The sequence below is a fragment of the Strongylocentrotus purpuratus genome, unplaced genomic scaffold, assembly GCF_000002235.5.
Source record: "Strongylocentrotus purpuratus isolate Spur 01 unplaced genomic scaffold, Spur_5.0 spur5_scaffold_6, whole genome shotgun sequence".
NCBI lineage: Eukaryota > Metazoa > Echinodermata > Echinoidea > Camarodonta > Strongylocentrotidae > Strongylocentrotus > Strongylocentrotus purpuratus.
The window spans coordinates 14,128,150-14,149,251 of NW_022145612.1; the positions used below are offsets into that span (position 1 = coordinate 14,128,150).

Below are 21,102 nucleotides of genomic sequence, written 5' to 3' on the forward strand. Positions count from 1 at the left end.
GTTATTTGTGAAGAACCTTTCTTTATGTGCTTGTGTACGTTTTTATTTCCTGTAGAAAATAAAGTAATAAGAAATTATTTTTTAATCAGGATTAGTCAATATACAATGTGAAAGGCCGAGGGTAAAAAATGAAATTCCTTCAAGATTATGCAGAGGTCTGGTACAAACTGTCATTAATTTTCTAGTTCTTGGATACACCTTTGAGCATAGAACACGATCCCTGAATAGATCACTGCAAATTTACAGATGTAAGTTCTAGTAATATTGACATTGAGGAATTAAACATCACTGATGAACTTGTGGGTATATTTAAAAGGGAAAACTTTTATTTATTTATTTATTTATTTTGTTTTATTTACCCAGGGTAACCCCATCAGTGAGTAAAACACTGTTATACTCGGGGGCCCTGCAAAACAAAACCTTTACTTCATAAGAAAAGAACACTAACACGCTGCTGTAATTTGATGATTATATTTTAATTATAAAAGCTCTAAGCTTTTAGAAATTCATGATTGCATACATATTACACTTGCTCATTTATAAACTTGCATTTAAAATTCATGTACTAAGACAATAAGCCAAATTAAAGTATTAAAACAACAGAAATGCACTCTCTTCTCCTTTTGTAGACAAAATATACATTCAATAAAAAAAATTTGCTTCAATTTGAAAGAATTAAAGAACCTATAGGCAAGGAATGTTTGTTTAGATAATAATAATCATGTATTAATAAAAAAAAAATGGTATCCCATATAAAACTAAATGAAAAACCTATGAAGAAGAATAGATTATTCTAATGACTGGCAAACATGCACTAATACATGGCAGGCATTGAAAAGGCTCCTACATAGAAATACCTCATGTACATATTTAATACATAAATAACATGGATTGACCCTCTCTCTCTGTACATATGAACAAGTTTCCAAGAATCTAGATGATAAATGAAATTGAAAGTATTGAAAAGTGCAACAGCTTCGTATATCACAAATAAAATGACAAGAGACGCCTACATTTGGTTCCAGCTTTTGATTTTTTCCCAAGAAATTCATGAATTCATTCCCATCTCGAGTTGAGGTGCACATTATTGAAATTTTTTCAAAATATTGATAAACAGAGCTTTGATAAGCTGTTCTTTTTAAGATTAGCGAAAATGCTAAATTAATTCACTACATGTATGTACAATGTTCACTTTTCCTGTATGCTGCTCACATAATTCATCTCATATACCTAGCTCAAACAAGTACGGTAAAAACATTGCTCAAAAAAGATAAAAAGTTTACAAACCTTGGATCATTTCAGGCAACATGGAAAATACATATACTGTAACACTAGATACATTCCCCAATAGGAAACAGTCAGGAATTGCAGAAATTTCACATTCAGTCAATTGTGATTGAATTATTTTGCCTCTGAAGTTGAAGAGAATATTGACCATTCACAAAACAATGCATGCACACATTTCTTGTTTTAACCAACCAATGTGTCTAATGAAAATAATATCCTACATGAATACAATGGAAGCCTATATCAATAATACTACTCATCAATCTGTATTTTCTCAGTCTCACCTACATAATTATATTCCTCATGTGCTTTAGTATTCATCTTCTTCTTTTTTTTATCAATGCTTATTTGTAGTGATTATTGATTCATACTTCAAAGTTAGACACTTGAAAAATATGTATCTCTCTTAATGTAATATTGAGTTTTGTTTTTCATTTAATGATAAACAGCCACAAACTCACTAAAAACGACATCATGTTCAGGAATACGGATGAATGTCTGCCGTATGGTTTTGGTATGTGGTAAAATATACAGAGGTCAAAGAAATCAAGCCAGTAGTCGTAAATGCAGTAATAATACACAGACTCGTATATAAAAGATTTGCATTGATCCTGATTGATTGCAAGGCCTTCAATCAATCGCAAACATATAATCTTCTTCGTACAGAGTTGTGCTTGATATATCAAGTTACGATCGCTTAGAATCAATCGCAACTTTTCTCACAAGAAAGGGCCCTGATCTCAAAACTAAGAATGTACATCAATACGCCCATTTTCTCTACCTACGGTAATCAAAATATGAAACTTTGCAATTACATGTACCAACATTTCATTACCATCACCTAATAGGCATATTCACAATGATCCCACGGAAACAGGTTTTTATCCACAAATGAAGAAGCAAGTACCAGGCAGGCTTAATTTACAATGCAAGATTAAAAGTTTTCCATTTTATAACTTGGATAATGTTTCTGAGTACCTTATTTTTTTTAATTTGAGAAGTCTGAGAAACTAAATGTAAATCTTTATACAAATCTGATAAAAAAATATATTGTAGAGAATAAAAAATAGACATGAAATTACATCTCTAATCTAACAATGATGGAATTAATAAAGTTTGTTTGTGTATCAAATACTAGTAGACACTTTCATGCCACAGATAAAAGTTGAGTTCATTTTATTTTTTCTTTATCTATGTGATTCAATAAAGCTTCATTTTTTTTTTACAGATACAGATGCTAATAATTTAAAATAAAATAAAAGATAGCTTCTCACAGACAAGGTTGTGTTTGTGGCTCTGTATTCTCACCAGGTTCTCTCCTGTGTACCTCATTACTCTGCTCCATACCTTCCTCTCTTCCACTCTGTAACATTCCAATGCGCTCTCTTTGACAACTCTCCTCTGCCTTACTGTCTCCTGACTCTCCTCCACCTTCATTCTGAGGAAGATCTTTGCTTGATTCTGAGAGGGAAGTATCTCCTGTGAAATTAGAGGTATCGCTAGACTGCATGGAAAGAGCTGTTATATTCAAAGTGGGCATCCTGGGGTACGGCGAAGCTCTGGGAGAGTCGGAAGAGGAGACAGCAGCAGAGCTTGAGGAGGAGGACACCGGTGTGGAGTCAGCAGATCCCTTGCTGTTCAAGTCCTCATCTCTCTCCTTGTTGGGTTGTTGGTGGTAACCAACATCCTGAGGTCCTGGACTTCCCATTGGACAAGGTCCAAAGCCTGGATGTTGGCCATGGTACTCATACTGACCATCTACCATGTGGTTGAAGTCTTGTCTTGTGTGACGGGGCACGTTTGATGGATGCATCAGATGAGGATTCATATGATCTGCGTACTGTCCCTGGGGCTGTACTGGGTAATAGTCTCCAGGATGCCCCAGGTATGGTCCCTGGAAGCGTGCGCATGATGCATCCGATGAAGATGAGACACTGAATGAATCAACGCAGCTTGGGTAGGACGATCCAGGAGATTGGGACATGCTGCTCTGGGATGGGGGTGCGTTCCTGTCCATACAGGAGTTACCTGATGCCGAAACAGCCGGCGACAGATACTGATGTTCATACCTCTGTTGGTTGTGGTAGTGTAGCTGCTGCTGCATCTGAAACTGCCTCTCCCTTGCACACATTTCATCCTGTCTTAGTCCTCCTTCCTTCATCTGGTGATGATCTTGGAAAGGGATCTGGTTCAATCTACTTTCTGGCAATTCATATCTTGACTCTTGAGTGTGCGGTTTCTCATTATTCACATTACCCTGTACTTTAGGACCATTGGCCAATACCTGAAAGCCACAATAGTTTTCATACTTTGGGTTCTCGTTCCTATAGTCACCCTCCAACTGCTGCACCCCAGGCCTTCCGTTAGCTCCATACTGGTCCTGGCCTTCAGTCATCTGACTAGGATCTGAGGATTCCACAGCCTTGCCATGCTCCAGAGGATCTGTGTTTTCGATGGGAAAATCTGTGATGAAAAAATAAAATAGATAATATAGCATATCTTTTCATTCATTACAGCAAATGCTGAATACATAGCTCATGGCTGTTTTTCAATGATATCATTTTTATACAAAGACGTATGTATGATAAATGTCAAGAAATTAATATTACTTTTCATAACCAGTGATTCTAATAAGCGCTATATAAAAACTGAGTATTATTATTATTATTATAATACCTGACAGCCATTCTTAAAGAACGGATACTGCCTCTAAATACTGCTTTTAAATATTTAAACAACACTGGTGGATATCTTAAAAGAATTTGAAATAAAGATTGTTTCAACCACTAATAACAACATTGAAAATGCCAGTTATATGATGGTGATGATGATACACGGTTGATAGAAGTAATGAAGGAAGGGAGGGGAAGATGAAAGTTTAATGTCACTGCAATTGCATGCCATCTCACTCAAACATCATTAACACATACATACATACATACATACAATTGTCTTTTATATAGCGCAACATCCAACGAATTGCTCGAAGCGCTTTACAGAAATAATGACATAGTAAACACAAGATAATACATGTATAAAAGAGTAATTATAATAACAAACAAAAATATTAGAATTACAATTTACTTATTGAAGAGGTACGTTTTTAGTTTTTTCTTGAAAATTTCAACTGAGGGAGAGGTACGGAGGTCGAAAGGGAGGGTATTCCAAATTTTGGGGCCATAATAAAAGAAACTACACTCCCCCGATCTTGAATTGATACGTGGTAATCGGAGGAGCGTGGGGTCGTTAGAAGAGCGGAGGTTGTATTGAAGTCTAGGAGGAGTATGTAGAAGCACAGACAGATACATTGGTGCACAATTATTCAAACATTGGTAGACAATTAGGGAAACTTTGTATATGATTCTGTTATTTACGGTTAACCAGTGTAATTGCTTAAGTAGAGGAGATGCTGATTCATACCTGCTCCCTCCCAAAACAACCCGGGCAGCACGATTTTGGATTCGTTGTAATCTTTGAATGTCTGTCACATTAGCATTCAAAAGAAGAGAGTTGGCATAGTCTATTCTACTGAGGATTAATGATCTTACGACATGATGGCACGCATCAGAGGTCAACAGATTCTTGATTCTAGAAATATTGTACAAATGAAAGTTAAGCGATTTACACAAAGCAGTAATTTGTTTAGACATGGACATTGAAGATTGAAAGAAAATACCTAAGTTTTTGACATTGTCAGACATTTGTACTCTACCATTTCCTATGTTTATACTTATATCACGCGGTAAGTGATGTCTAAGCTTTGGTGACATGGCCAGCAGTAGTTCCGTCTTTCCTTCGTTCAGTTTGAGTTTATTTAAGGTCATCCATATACTAATTTCAGAGATACATTGTTCCAGTTTACTTATTTCTTCTTGAAAATTTGCAAGACTTTTGGGGTTGAAACTTGTGTATATTTGTGTGTCGTCAGCATACATATGATATCTAAGACCGTAGCGACTAATAATTCTTCCCAAAGGTTTGACGTATAGCGTAAAAAGGAGCGGGCCGAGTACGGACCCTTGTGGAACTCCATAATCTAAAGTATGAACATCAGAGTAAGTGCTATCTATGCGAACCCGATAGGTCCGACAGTTAAGATACGACCGAAACCACTGCAGAGCCGTGTCACGTATTCCAAATTCTGAGGAAAGCCTCTACCAACACCACTGTTTGTTGGTTTTTACAAACTCCCTGTATTTATTTAGCACTCCTCTCCTATCAAATATATTTTAAAATACCTAGAAGATAAAAATGTCATGATGTACAACAACGATTAAAGGATTAAAAATTATAAAGGGTGATACCACAGTAACAAATATGAAGTGATAATGAAGTAGTAATATCAACAATGATGTTGTTAGAAATTATATAGATAACCACTGATATTGCAAAACATATTCATCACTTACTTTGAGTTCTTGAAGACCTATGTCTCTCTTCTTGATCAATCCTTACTCCCATCTCTGACAATGTCAGGATGACCTACATGAGATAAAACACACAGCACCCATAAATTCCACATGTAATCATTCTTTCCTTGTATTCATTTGGAAATACATCCATGTTCTTTAAAACAGTCTTTTACAGGTGCATGTATGAGGAATCCTTTTCTTTTGAATCATCATTTGTTACCAAATGTATTTGAAAGTTTTCCAATTAAAATACAACTATAAGATAAGAAATAACTAATTGCTGGTTAAGGAAGCTTGCAATACTGGCAAATGAATTTGCCCTCTGCAAAGACGTATACATCATATTCTAAAATTTCGATGCATTCAAAAATAATAAACCTATCCAGGACCTGATGCCATGGTTCTACGACACATGCATGGTCAATATCTTAGAGTACTTCACCTATAATCCTATTAAATTTTGTGCATTTTAAAAAGTATTTTATGTTAACTTTATAAATAAAATGACAATGCCGGTAACTACTACCGGTACAAAAACAACAACAACAAGAATAATATGCAAATTCCTAACTTGGACCCTAGACCAAACACTCAAAACACTAATTCTAATCTTAACAGTAACCTGAAACCCAGTTACAATGGTTACCCTAACCATAACCCTAACCCACTATCTGTGACAAAATACAGCCCGAGCAATCATAGACAGAGCAAATGTCTGGTTATCAATGGCCTACCTTTTCCATCTCTGGTCTGAACTTGAAGTCCTTGAGACAATCCATGGCTAATTCAACCAGCTCCATCATGTACTTGGAGGGCCAGACTAGACACTTGGGATCCTGCAAGATCTTAGCAGCAGCTTGGGGATTCCCCTCATTGGCATACATTATCTTGTCAACACTTCTCCACTGAGTCGTTGATTACAAGAAAAAAAGTTAAAGATAAAGACCAGTTATGGTCATGCGATTGCATTGTGAAAGAAACGTTGTGGAATTGATCAGAAAAGGTTGATCATCTAGCATATAAGTATTGGTGTGTACTGCAAGGTTCTGGAATCATCAAAATGGTAAAGTTACAAGCACTGTACACAGAAAGATGTACATGGGACTACGCACACGTGCGCGACACGTGCGTTATCTCTCACACACCAATAGATAAACTAATTTACCAAATATATCAATTAGTAGGCGGTTTCCCGGCAAAATTGTATATTAGTCCAAACATATTCTTTCACATGATTGGTAATAAGAGCTTCCATTTCATTTTTTGAAATTGGGGCGTTTTCAATACTGGTCTTTACCTTTAAGAGAGATTGAACATTAGGCATGGCTTTAAAAAGTATTAAAATCCTTCCCAGATCATGAAACAAACAAATGTATGATGTGATAAAAAGTGTACTGTTCCAATTATTTTGGGCTAAATACAAAATTGATAAATATTTGTTTGAATACATAAATAATCACAGAAAATATATACGAGGTAAACAGTAAACAGATCTAGAACTCGAACCAAGAATAAAAAAGTGTAACTTCCCTTTTAACAAACTAAAGCCTTACTTTAACTAATACATGTAGTTATTCATGGCACTGTGTCTCAATCATCTTGAACAACAGTTAAACTTCATGAACATTGGCCTAATTACATTTTTTTTTAAACCAATCTTAGGGCAAGATTAAACCTAGAATCAAGTTTAAGAATTCCAAATTTACCAACACTGTGTATGACCTTTACCACATGAATGTTCTTACCAGTATTTCATGAGTCCCAAATCTTTTCTTTGCTTGTCCTGCTTTCTCTCCTGTCACTAACTCCAGAAGGACCTATAAAAAAAAATTGATAATAATTTTTTTTTGGATAATAATTTTTTTTTTTTTGTAAGTTGGAAAAAAATTGGGGTGAACAACACAAACTGATTAAAAGTGTTTGGCAATTGCTTTTTGTCTTAATGAATGATGCAGGCCTATTAATGTATTTATTATTTGTACATATATTTCTTTATGTGACATGCCTGTTTACGTCCAGGGTTTACGGGTAATCTTTAACATTGTGAATGTTAGATCAGAAGCGCAATTTGATTTATTTGACATTGTGAACAACTGAAACGGCAATCCCTATCCCACTTGCTCTAGGGGTTACAATTTTACAACACTTGTCTAGGAGTACACTTCACTAATTCAGGAAAAACTATGAAAAATCCTCATTTGGGGTGTATTTTGGCTTCAGAAGAAATCCTCATTTAGGGGGTGTCTGGAAAACCTGTGGTCACGCATGTTTACAGTATTTCTACATGACTGAGACCCCTGGGGTGGACAGAGGGAGAAACAGAGAGAGAGAGAGAGACAGAGAGGGGCGGAAGGAAAGAGGGAGGGAGGGAGAAGGAAAGGGCAGTGGAAGGAGAAGAGAAGGGTAGCAATGGATGAATAAGAGGGTGGGGGAGATAGAGAATGGATGGAAGGAGGAATAGAAAGACAAAGTGAGATGAAAGAAGGGAAGGGGGAGGGATGGGATGTGTGAGAGAGAGAGAGAGAGAGAGAGAGAGAGAGAGAGAGAGAGAAGAATACAATATAAAACTAAAATGAGAAAAATTTGAAGGCAAAGGATCACATTACTTTCAAAAACTTGTCAATCAACTTACAACACCAAAGCTGTAAACATCAAGTTTCTTTGAGAGCTTTCGCTTTGGATCCCGCATAAACTCCGGAGCCAAGTAGGCTTTGGTACCAAACACCACACTGGTCTTAATAGTAGTGTACTCCTTCCCCTGGGTAGGACCTGGTCTGGCTAGACCAAAGTCTGCAATCTTAGGAACAAAGTTCTCATCCAGAAGGATGTTTGCACTGTAAGAAGAACACAAAAGAGGAACAAGGCATTCAAAATGGAGTAAAGGTAAGATTAATCAGGGTCAATGATACATACATAACCCATCAGCTCAAAACCATGCACAAATAATGATTTGTTTATACATGACAAAGAAAACAGTTTTTGTTCATGTATTATACAGCTATTGACTGGCAGGGGGTGTAATATAACATTATTTGGACTGCTGAAGAGAGTTATATTTCCCAAGTGGTTATATTTTCCCAAAGCGCGCAGCGCTGAGGGAAAATATGGTCACGAGGGAACATATAACTCCCTTCAGGTCCAAAGAATGTTATATACCCCCTGCAAGTCAATAACTGTTATATTAGATAGCCTTGGTTTGATTTTTTTTATTTTCGGGGGGGGGGGGGGGGGGGGGGGGGGGTCGTCCATTTTTTTTTTGGTGCCCAAATTCTTTTTTCAGGGGCAATCCAAATTTTAGAAAAAGAAGTGCCAAAAAAAAAAACTGACTGAAAAATAATATTTGAGATAATTTATGAAGAAAAAAACACCTAAAAAAAATTCTTGTAAAAAAAAAAAAAAAATGGGGGATTTTTTTTTTTTTTTTTGCCCAGAAAAGCATTTTTGGGGGAAAATTTAAAAAAAAAAAAAAATTCCCCATAAAAAATTTGGAAAAAAAAATTTCAAGGGGAAAAAAAAGTTAATGAAAAAAAAATATTGAAAAAAAAATTACCCTCGGTAATGGTGTAATGTGTGTAATTGGTGACATACAGTCCTCAAGATGGCGACATGCATTGATTAAAAATATATTCATTTCACCGGCCGGTAAAATATAACCAACCAGGAAAATATAACAATTTGGATCCTCGCAATTGATATCATGTGACAAGCTCTGGACCAATCACATCTCGGTATCTGTCTAAGCTATCTAATATAAGTAAATAGCAAATGGGATTTGTAAAAAAAAGTAGCAGCAGGCAACAAAGGTCTTACATGTATTATCTACGTGTTATAAATACAGAAATTTGAAATGTCTTAATATGCTTGAATACATAATTATCAAAAATGCTGCCAGGGTTTACTGTAAACATTTCAAGCTTTCTAACCATTTATAACACTTGTAGTGTACTCAAGTGCAAACTACTTAAATTGCATCACATCATACTTCAAATGCTCAGTTGCTATGTAGATGACCTGGTCTCTTCCAGACATGATTGATCCATCAAGACTCTGTATCTACTTCAATCCCTGGTGATCTACAATGTGCTGGTACTTATCAGTCAGCCCAACAAACAGACCTATGTATGTGATACATATTGTATCCGTAACAATAAACCACATCCGTTCATAGAAATCGCCTCTCCCATATCCGATGCATAGTCAAATCTTTCTAGTAATGCAGAAATTTTTCACAGCTAATGTCTGTTTCAGTAATGTTATTACCTCTTGAAATCTTGCTTGATTAAAAAACAAGAAATAATGCATGTGCATCATCATGTTTCTATCTCCTGACACGTGATCATACCAAGCCCAACAATAATATGAAATTCAATTTCTATCTGTCATAAACCTAAATATTTCTGCAAAAAGTATTTGATTAAGCCATGTTTATCATATCACCTCTTGATATCTTGGTGTATAAGGGGCACAGCACTATCCGCTGTATGGAGGTACTGTATACCCAAGGCTGCCCCTTCTGCTATCATGTGCCTTCTATGCCATTCCAAAGGTCCCTGTGGAGCCTGTGAGCAGATAAAGAGTGTGATAGAGGTCAAAAGAGGTCATACACAACAGGAAGTTCCTTCCTACCAAACCCACGAGAGGGGTTGATCATATTATTAGAAATTTTAGTTGCAACCTTTCATATCTCTGCTGAAATTGTGTTTTGTTGAGATAAGAAATCTTTGGATAAATATGTTGAATACTAAGCTAAGATAACACAGGATTAAACCAAAATCAATGGAATGGAAAATAAAAATGTGATCTATTTGGGTATAAAACAATGTACCGGGGTAAGCAGAAATACATGAAAAAACTTGACAATCTTGGTTGAAATATTCATTGATTACATTAAATAGCATTTTTATGGTCAAAAAGAAGGAAAAAAAGGTTTTCTTGATTTCTGGCAATGAATTTAGTAATGTGCTTGAGATAGAAATGAACTCAAGTCAGTACAACAAAAACTTAAGTTTTAAACTCTAAACCCTGGTTTGGAACCAAGAACCCCCTGGTTCTATGCTGTCCCAACCGCAGGGGCTATGTATACTGCATAGATGCTTCATCTTACCCTGCCCTCCAACTGGTATTCCAAGGAACCATTTTTCATGAAGTCAAATATCAGACAAATGCAGTCCTCTCCAAAAGAATACGCAGTCAAGGAAACAATGTTTTTGTGGCGGTACCTGCAAACAGCAAAAAATCACTTGAAGATGAATCATACAATATCTAGAAGCCTTTTTGACTGATTTATCAACATACGGATGATTGAGTTTTCTCATTGTAATAGGCTTCATTCAGTTATCATCCTGTTCTAACATGCAATGGATTTATTGGAGCAAAGCCAAGGGTAGGAAAACAATGAAATTGATATCACGAAAAAAAAAAAAAAATGTGTTACAGTAAAAAATGTTATCACCTCCCTAAAAGTTTGGGAATAATGCAATAGTATGTATATAACTGCTCTTAAAAAACTTGGCAAAAAAAGTTTGAAAGCACAGTATTAAAGTTACATGTAGTGTGCACCCCTAAATCACATAACATTATACATTTGGCATCATTGCAAAGTGAAATAAATAGGCGTACAAATGATCATGTAACAAATAAAGTAACATTGGGAATATCATTATTTGGTCTCAAGTTTCTGATCTTTCGTCTATTTATACAACTGTTCATGAATCATATATTCTCTGCAGTAATATACTCACTTTGTAAGAGCTTCAATTTCCTTGATTTGATCTCCTCTTATCATTGACTCGTTAAACTTGACATTCTCATTCTGTAAAATGTTCCAAAACATAAGAAAAAAAATGTCAATATCAAACCTACATATCTACTGCATAGTGTTCAAATGATAACTGCTGCAATCTAACTTCACAAAGGGATGATAATTTTCATGCTACAGCAAGAAAAGTTGACAAATCGTCGGATCAGAGCTAGAAGACTATTCACTCATTTGGGTATTTGGGTTTTGGGTACCTCAACTGCAAACTGCAAGAGTGCACCAGAATGGCAGAAGATGTTGAAATGGAGAGATGTTGCAATCAACCTCCGAACCGGGAGAAGATACTTTGATAGATAGATAGTACCTCAAATGCATATGGATTTACCTTGATGATCTTCTTGATAGCCACATCTATCATATCAAGCTGAGCATGAAACACTTCCCCAAATGCTCCTGACCCCAGTCTTCGGGCAGCACTGAAGTTCTCTGTAGCTTTGCGCAGTTTTTCATACGGCACTTTGATGGTTGCACTTAGACCTGCAATCAGACAAAAGAGAATATGATATTTCTTTTAATACTGTTGTACTCTCTCTTTCTTTTATAGTGTAATTTGCTCTGAGACATGTGACAAAGGAAACAAAACGGAACAAAGTCCTAGTTTTAACGTTTCTATTGATTTAAAAAAAAAATGTATTTCCATGACAATATAACAAGAGCAAGAACATACATTGTCAAGAGCATACACTTTTATAAATTCAAGGAAAAGAGACAAGCTTATCTAGGTCCACAAATGTTGTAACATATCAAAATTTGAGAAGTCCAGTCCCATGGTTAATTGTACAAAATGAATTACACTTTCAGATATATGTGATTGTAAAACACCTCTCTCCTCCAATTTTTGTTAATCCTGATTAATTTTAACAAAGAAAATATTCTACAGTCATTCTATATGGGAACTGTGACACATTAATGCAATTTGGTTTGCTTTAAAAGTCTCATTTCATCAGAGATTAAAATTATGTTTTTTTCTCTATAGAAAAGAAAAAGAAGAAAAGAACATATGAAAGGGCCTAGATAATTCCATCAGGAACTTTTGTTTATATTTTCAATCTGTTAAGGTACTGGGGACAATACATGACTTTGTAGTTCGCTTATCATTAGTCCTTAAATATGAGGAAAACACTTAAATAGACTGTAAATACATATTTATAAAACAAACACTGGTTCTCATGTTTATATATCAAATAGGTAAAACCAAACCCACTGTGGATTATTTACTTCACTTACATTGGTCTACACTGCTAGCTTGACTTGGGGTAGCAGAGTGTGGATGTTGAATGGGATTCGATTGAGGAAGCGACTGAAAGATGGGCTGCCTTGAAGCTTGAAGGCACTCCGGGGACACAGCAGATGGGATAGCCAAGTTATCATTGTTCGAGTAATGAGACTGGTAACGCTGTGGGCCACCTAGAGGATGCTCTGACGGCACCCTCATCAGATCGTTTTGACCTTGGTGCCGAGGCCCTGCTGGGTACTCCTGCCTGTAGTTGGGTTGCATTGAAGCATTGTAACCATCTTGCTGCGGTCTTGTGGACATCATCATTCTCTGGTCCACAGGCTGGAAGGCAGGGTTCATGTGACTGTGGTAGCTGGCAGTTGAAGGAGTTCTGCCACTAGTCTGTTGCCCCCACTGTTGCTGCTGTTGCGGGAGTTGAGGGTGATTTTGGATTTGAGGAGGATAGTGTGGACTTTGCTGGGATGATGGCTGAGGCTTATGCATTGGAAACTGATTTTCTACAATACAAAAATAGTATGAATGTATAACATTAACCTAATAGATGTAGAATTTAAGATATTATCATCTCAGCTTTTACACAAGACAATTTCTATAATGATATCTCATGTATATTTCTTAAATGTTGAAAGCACATATATGTAGCAATTCACAATTTTTCTGATCAAGACTATTTGGATCAAGGGAAGTGCCAATATTGAGTGTTAAATAAGAACATTATATGATTACATTGAATAATACTGTAATCACGATTCCTGATACATTAAAGTGAGAGAGAGAGAGAGAGGGGGGGGGGGGGGGGTGCTTGCCCTTGTCTCAACCAGAAGCTATTAGGTAGATGTTAGATAATTAAGATCAAGGGTGGGGTGTACGGAATAACACAATTATTTAGTGCATACAAAGAATACAATTACACAACATAAATCTAAAGGAGAAGAAAGGTAACAAAGATCTGTCAACTCATCAAGAAGTTATTTCTACAAGACTAAGTAAGCTTTACCTCTCTATACTGGCAATTAAAATCTGTAATATTCTCTAAAATAAAAAAAACTTCTGCTAAAGTACATGTATCATATTCATAGATGTTTAAATGCAACAAAAACATTTCCCACTTCCCATTTATATATATGATTCACAAGTTTATTTTGTATTTTGACTTTATGATGCCAATTTGAAGATTTCCAACTGTAATTTTTCTCAAACTGATCAATGCAATAAACCAAATTCTACACTGCAATGATAATCAGACTGGCAGAATCTTTGAAATCCAATTAGCATATTCTAATTACATGACAAAACTTTCTCCCTAATTTGGCATCGTGCTTCCCCGTACAAAATCCTGGATCTGCACCTTGAGATAAAAGTTTGCTTACAATTTCTTCATGTTGTGCAATATAATCACAAATTATACTAACTACTAAACACACGCAGACATTTTCCTCTGCTATAAGAGGATACAAAGAACATGACCCCATAACCTACTTGTAGCAATGCTTACCATGACCCGGTGGAATATTGACTGGTCTTTGTTGAAACTGGTTTACTGGTTGACCAACATTCATGACAGGTGGCTCAGGGACCAGTGGGTCACTGTGTGTAATCTTCTGTATCAAGTAATGCAAGTCAGGTCTCACTGCAAAAATCAACAGGAAATAAATGGTCTTGAAAATTCAAATATCTCAGTCATTAAGCCCTCAAGGTCATATCAGGATGTAACGTCCCCTTGAGCCTATAGAAACAGCGATGCCTCTCATAGCAGTCAATATATCTATACTAGCACCTAAGGTAAAGCATGTTCAATACAAAAATAATATATAAAATCATCTAAATATAAATGCATGCCTTTTTTGTTCTCCAAATAACACAAATTACAAATCTACTCATTATTTTTTAACGTGTATACAAATAAAAACAATCTTGCAAATTTCTTCCCGAGTATTATAAAGCGAGTATGTTACAAGTAATTTCCCCTATTTTAATCTAAATTTAAAATATGAGTCTTTCATTCCCTATTTGTCTGATGTGATCCTCATGTTGTACTGACATTCTTGAATACTGTCTGTTCAGAGCCAGAAGGGTGTTAACTCTGTGTTCAAGTTCATGAGTTAAAGCTCTTCTGGCTCCAATCGATAAAAATATTCAATAAAAATAACAACCGCCAACAGGAACTTGTGACTTCATGTCAGCTGACGACCTTTGAGTACCAGCATCTTATCCTGTCATATCATGTTACACACTACAATCTTTCACACGCTGTGCTTAGCTAACAGCCACATATTACTTACATGCATCTGTGTAATTTTCATCCTATGTATTGTGGATTACTGTGCAGTCACTTCAATTTTGTCATCTTTATTTGCATTTACAAGATACAATTGTGAATGGGCAAAACTGGAACTTTGGCAGCTTATACGGAAAGATGCGGTATGAACACCTTTTCCACTTCCTTAATTAAAAGAACTGAGTTTACAGTTCATGTCCCGAGTTATTATCAAATTACCAAGTCCCCCCCCCCCCTCTCTTTCTCTCTCTTGCGCTCTCTCTCTCTCTCTCTCTCTCGTTCTGTATACATTTTGGCTGCTGTGATGATTTAATAGGATTTATATACGCCAGCAACTCATTCTCCATTTGTTTTTCCACAAAATTATTTTTCAACAATATCTGCACATTGTGCTGAAAAATAGGACCTATTTCATAATAATGAATCTGTTTTAGATAATACTCATCTCTAAAATATAGAGGGTAAAATGCAAAGGAACTCGATCCATGCATTCAATCATCAAGACCACCAATATAATCTTGCTCCCCATAAGCTTTTGGACTGATTTTTTTTCAAAAGCTGCAATAAAAGTACTTTTTCACAATGCCAGTGTATAGTCCACTTACCAAAGTCTTTGAGAAACATCATGCACCTTGCATGTTTTATCTCATAGAGTTTGAGATATAGTTCTTCAATGGTGTGGTTCTCATAGTCCCACGTAGTCAACATCTCATCTGTAGGACTACCTCCTGGACGCAGCATGCAACGCTGGAACATGGCGATGTCATCATTGGTGAATCCAAGCAATCCCGCTGTTTTGTGATCATCAAATACACAAGATTAAATTACAGTTTAACAACATCTGGATATTGTTTTGATTCAGTCAGTATTGTGTGGATTCAGGCTGCGTTCATGCTTAAATTTTGAAGGCAGAATGAGCGATCTGAAACGCTCATCGTAAACGCTCATCGTGATCGCAGTTCCACGATGTAGTGTTCATGCTTACTTCTCCAGGCAATTCTCCTTGGGTGGCCTTCAGCTGGATTCGCAAACCTGTGTGCGCATGCTACGTAGACCCACTAGAGGTCAGTGCGTTGACCCCATTTAAACGAGTTTACAAATTGTAAACGCATCTTTTTGTGAGTTTACGATCGGCGATCGTGATCGCCGTTTTTCGGTGATTCTACAAAAGTGAGCATGAACGCAAGCGTGTTTTAAACTAAACGCGTAACAGATGCCTGATTCTGGCCGTCAAAATCAAGCATGAACGCGCCCTCAGTCTTACATGTACATGTACTATTATTGGATAAATTGTCAGAATAATTTACCATTGTTTTTGTACACATTTTTAAAGCATATGATCCCTCACTATTTGGTGAGGCAACAGTACTGTCAAATAGAATGTTCTAGTTAAAATTTTCTGGAAATTATCAAATTCAAAGCAAAAAGTACCCTGAATTTGAATTGTTGTGCTACATGTATGAGTCATGATGATGAGAGACACGTATTAAAGCTGATATAACTCCCTGATCTTGCTCCAATATTTGTGTTGCCTTTAAAATTAATTCTTCAGCCTCTTGTGACACTATGGATAGCTAAGTAAAATAGAGAATGTATGCCCTGATTAAAATAAACTCACTCACTAGTAATAAGTGAGCATTTGGGCTGTTCAGTATATGAATACAACCCGAGAGATACATCCTCCCTTATTTCTGTTTTAACAAAATCTATCAAATGCAATATGAATTTTTCATATTTCAAGTTTCTACATTACAAGTATTCTGCCCTGTTTTCAAGCTTTATTGATCATAAGTTAAACCTGGCATTCTGTACGGAACCTAAACCATGTACATAGAGCTTCACTTTATGTGTTTGTACATGTGCATGTAACAAACAAGTCAAGCGGAAAATCCAACCATCAACATCATAACTCTACATATATCCTTAAAGAAATTACTTGAAATTCCCAACATTTTCTAATTCAATTAAAGGGACTGTCCACCTAAACATCAAGGGTAATTCCAAAAAAGCTGAAAAAGTAACAAATATGTCAGAGCTAGATTTGATAAATTTCTGAAATAGAAAGAGGAAGTTACAAAGTCTTTAAAAAAAATGAACATGTGTTTTGGATAACAGAAGTCATATTTTAACTTCATTGGTGTGGAAAGTTCTTTTTTACTTGTTGATTAGGGAATTCCCATATTTTACTCATATTTGAGTAATGCTAATAAACCACATGTAAATGTTTGTGTAGGACTGTAGGCCTCATATTCATGTACAATGCTACCTCCACATATTTTTAGTCAAATTAATTAAATGATATTTACTCTATTAAGTTTCAAATGAGTCTAAGACTGTAAAACTCCCATTTTATTTTCAACGCACATGAAGGTAAATCTAGTGGAATCAGTACGGACTGAGTTAACCAACAAATATTTATAAATAACATTTGATGTTCGCTCTACACAAACCGAGCTTTAATTGCATGGTCGACTAATGAATTGAAACAAACAGGGTACCGCTAAGGTTGACTTCTGTTACTGTAGCAGTCCAGACTTGAGTTCAGATTCTGTCTGCCTTTATATATTTTTTAATCTTCAATCATCTATGTCCTCCGCCCTTACATGCATCCCACACAGATCGTTTGAACCCAAGAAAGAGAATGAGATCGAGGCAAGGACTGTCTCCGGTTTGGCATTGAGGGTGTGTAATTATCTCAGCTGATTGGGCCCGCGACACGGAAACAGTCCAGGCAGTGGACTATCCAGGCTTTTGATCAAGGGCAAATAAAGAATTAGACAGTTTAAGAAGTTGACATAAAAATCTTTTAATCGTTCTTCTTATCACCTATTTGGTATAACAAATATTTACCAACGACCATCACCAAATATTTTAAACTCCCAGTTCCTCTTAAATAGACAATGGGTGTTACTTTGTCGCATTGAAATTATAGTTATGAGTATGACTAGACCAAAAAAAATTGGTCTATTTCTTTCGGGGGAATACTACTACATGTACATGTACTACTGATCGAGGCTACATGTATGTCTGGATTTGCTGAAAAGGAAAAGAGTGTCAACAACAACAACAAAAAAACCTCCTCCGTCCAAGCAGACAGATTTTTCTGTCTAGGTTCTGACTTACCAAGGCTCATCCAGTTCTTTCTTTGTAGGTGTGAATCTAAAATATGACATAATTCCTGCTTGACAATTGCAGGTTTTATGTCCCTCAATAATACTGGCATTTCCTTGGTAGCCATATTCCACTTAGAAAGTTAGATGCACAAAAATATCACTGGCAACAACCTGTTGAGCTCTCAAAAGTAAACCTCTAAATAATCAACCAGTCATAGCTGGCACTTCACGGTGTAAAAGAGTCTAACATACCGGTAATCCAATTTCTTATTCCTACTCAACAAACCAGGATATGTAGGGGAGGTAGTAGCCAATTAAAAAGAAAGAATGATATTTGATGACAATCATTTTCAGCAGATCGGTTATATGCTTTCAATCAATGAAAGAATCTTACAATATCAACCATAAACCAAAGTCCACCCTAGACCATGTAAGAATTATACACCTTTATACAAACATCCTGTTCGTCCTCACATATACCTTCTTTTATTAAAAGAGCATGTGTACTCAGATTGTGAATCATCATTTTCACACTCTATTATTGTGATGACAAACAAGTTTTGTCATCATAATAATATGGTCATGCTTGAATTGAAAGAAAGGAGCTCCGAGTCTGAAACTCTTGACCTGGGTCCTTGGGATATGAGTACAATCCTAAATGTACGTGTATTTAGCTAAAAACATGATGATGAAGTGAATTAAAAGTACATGTAGCTAGTACCTGTTGAGTTGTATTATAATAGTCTAGCTCAAGGCAAGTAGAACATGTGCATAAATGCATATCGCGCTCACTGTAATGTCTATGCCTGGCCTGGTTTCGTTTCGTGAATATTTTGTACGTCTTGAAACTTTGTTTATATTATAGTCTACGAAAGTAGTGGACTAATTATGAACTCCATAGACCTACCTAAATGTTTCCAGTTCTTCAAGCCAGATATATCATCGAGGAGATCACATAGCTGCTGCCGTGCAGGGACTGGAATATCCCGGACATACATCATTCGTTTGGAAGCCATTGCGACGGGCATTCTTCATGCGTGATTTCGCGAACAGATACAGTGTTGGAACGTATAGCATACGTTATAACTTGTGTATGTACTTGTCGTGCCGAGAAACCATCGAGAACTAGCGATAGCGCTACTAGCTACTGACCGTGGTTTTGATATACAAAAGATAAGTCATTAGGGAAAACCCCCATCTTGGTCAGCGATACGCAATAGCGGGAAACCGTAAACCACAAAGTCAATACCAAAAATATCTGGCACAAGCTAACACCCCTACCTCGATATTACAATTGCATAATCAGCTTCCATGAATTTATAAATTAAATGATTGGGCTTTAAAGGTACTATGTCCCATTTGCAGGCCAAAAAATGAAAAGGTTAAATTCCAACGGCATTTGAAAGATATTACTAATTTAGAACTTCCCTAAAAAGGGTAGGGCTTGAATGTGTCTTCAAGTGGGAAAATAACAAATATTAGTTGTCAAATCGACTTAGGAGCTAAAGAGCCAATAAGTAATAGTCTTGAGTTTCAGACCATTGTACCGAATGGTCATACGTTTTATGCTGCGCAAAGATTCAATCAGTTTAATTTTGGCCATCACAAGAAGTGGGTTATTAATGTAGACAAATGCTTATGTACCCTTTACAGCTCCTTTTATGTAAGTTATTACCAAAGAAGAAAAAAGCCAGTCAGTCACTTATAGTGTCTGACAGTGAAGTCTAGCAAGTAAACGGGTTTCCTTGCATAATTTGAATATGAGGACACTGCTAACGTTTAAATCTCACAGGTAGGACATACATGACATATTCATAATTCCTGCAAAGTTCTACAGAATTTGAGGTTGGCTGCAAAAGGGAATAGTACCTTTAATATTCATCATCATTATTATTATTATTATTATTATTATTATTATTATTATTATTATTATTATTATTATTATTATTATTATTATTATTATTATTATTATTATTATTATTATTATTATTATTATTATTATTATTATTATTATTATTATTATTATTATTATTATTATTATTATTATTATCATCATCATTATTATTATCATTATTATAGTTTCATAATCATCGTCATCATCAGTAATTACCAAAACAATATAACATTGTAATCATTATTACTCTTATCATTATAAATATTACTATTATTATTATTATTATTTGTATTGTTATTAAGTTTATTTTGGACGATGAAAGTATAAACAAAATTTACAGTAGACTTTCATAAAAAGATATCTTCCAAAATAATTGATTTATTCATTTTGTACAACTCAAGGGGTGCGAATAAACTCAAGTTTGTAATCATCATAACGAAGAGAATATCATAAAATTTCCTCGCAATAAGCATTTACTTGAGTTTGAGTTCATATTAACACCTTTTCTTTTCAACTGCCTCATAATCAATTTAAACAAGTGAGTAATTGTTTTTTGGAATGACATAAAACACACATATTGGCCCGAATTCACAAAGGAGGTTTGTCGACAAACCTAGGTTTTCCTGCGTCATAATTATGACGCGTTTCGACGCGTTTCGACGCGTTTTTATAAACCAGGTTTGTACAACAACAAAAACTAGTCAAAACGCGTCATAAAATTATGACGTATCACATATACATAAACCTAGATTTGTCAACAAACCTCCTTTGTGAATTCGAGCCAATGGCTTTTGAACCACCTTCACTGCTTCAGCCCAAACTTGGTAGCCTACAGGTCAACCATGGCAATTAGAATTATATGGTATCATCAGTTTTGAAAGGTAGGGTATTCGTATACCCTTTACCATGAAATATGATTCTACGTCCAAAGTTGTATACGCACTGTATAATACTTTTATATCTTTGCATGGGTAATACTCGAAATTTCAATTTATTTGTCAAACTGGAATATCATCATCTATGCAGAGGCGGCCCTCCCGGCGGGGGGGGGGGGGGCAAGGGG

At 35.8% G+C, this 21,102-nt stretch overlaps 1 protein-coding gene across 2 annotated transcripts; it reads right to left on the minus strand.

The window, feature by feature from the left end:
* Positions 1 to 457: 457 nt before the first annotated feature.
* On the minus strand, positions 458 to 19,416 carry LOC577165 (probable serine/threonine-protein kinase drkD). 2 transcript variants are annotated; one of them, XM_011669573.2, is made up of 13 exons: positions 19,053 to 19,416; positions 15,638 to 15,823; positions 14,250 to 14,384; positions 12,745 to 13,251; positions 11,843 to 11,994; positions 11,441 to 11,511; positions 10,804 to 10,918; positions 10,137 to 10,258; positions 8,332 to 8,533; positions 7,445 to 7,516; positions 6,434 to 6,604; positions 5,697 to 5,769; positions 458 to 3,750 (listed from the first exon to the last, which is right to left on the minus strand). In XM_011669573.2, the coding sequence occupies exons 1-13, from the start codon at positions 19,171 to 19,173 to the stop codon at positions 2,558 to 2,560; spliced, it is 3,120 nt and encodes a 1,039-aa protein (XP_011667875.2). In that variant the 5' UTR covers positions 19,174 to 19,416; the 3' UTR covers positions 458 to 2,557. The 2 variants fall into 2 exon arrangements, with proteins under 2 accessions (XP_011667875.2, XP_011667876.2); XM_011669574.2 differs by lacking the exon at positions 19,053 to 19,416 and adding an exon at positions 18,156 to 18,549.
* Between the last annotated feature and the right edge of the window lie 1,686 nt (positions 19,417 to 21,102).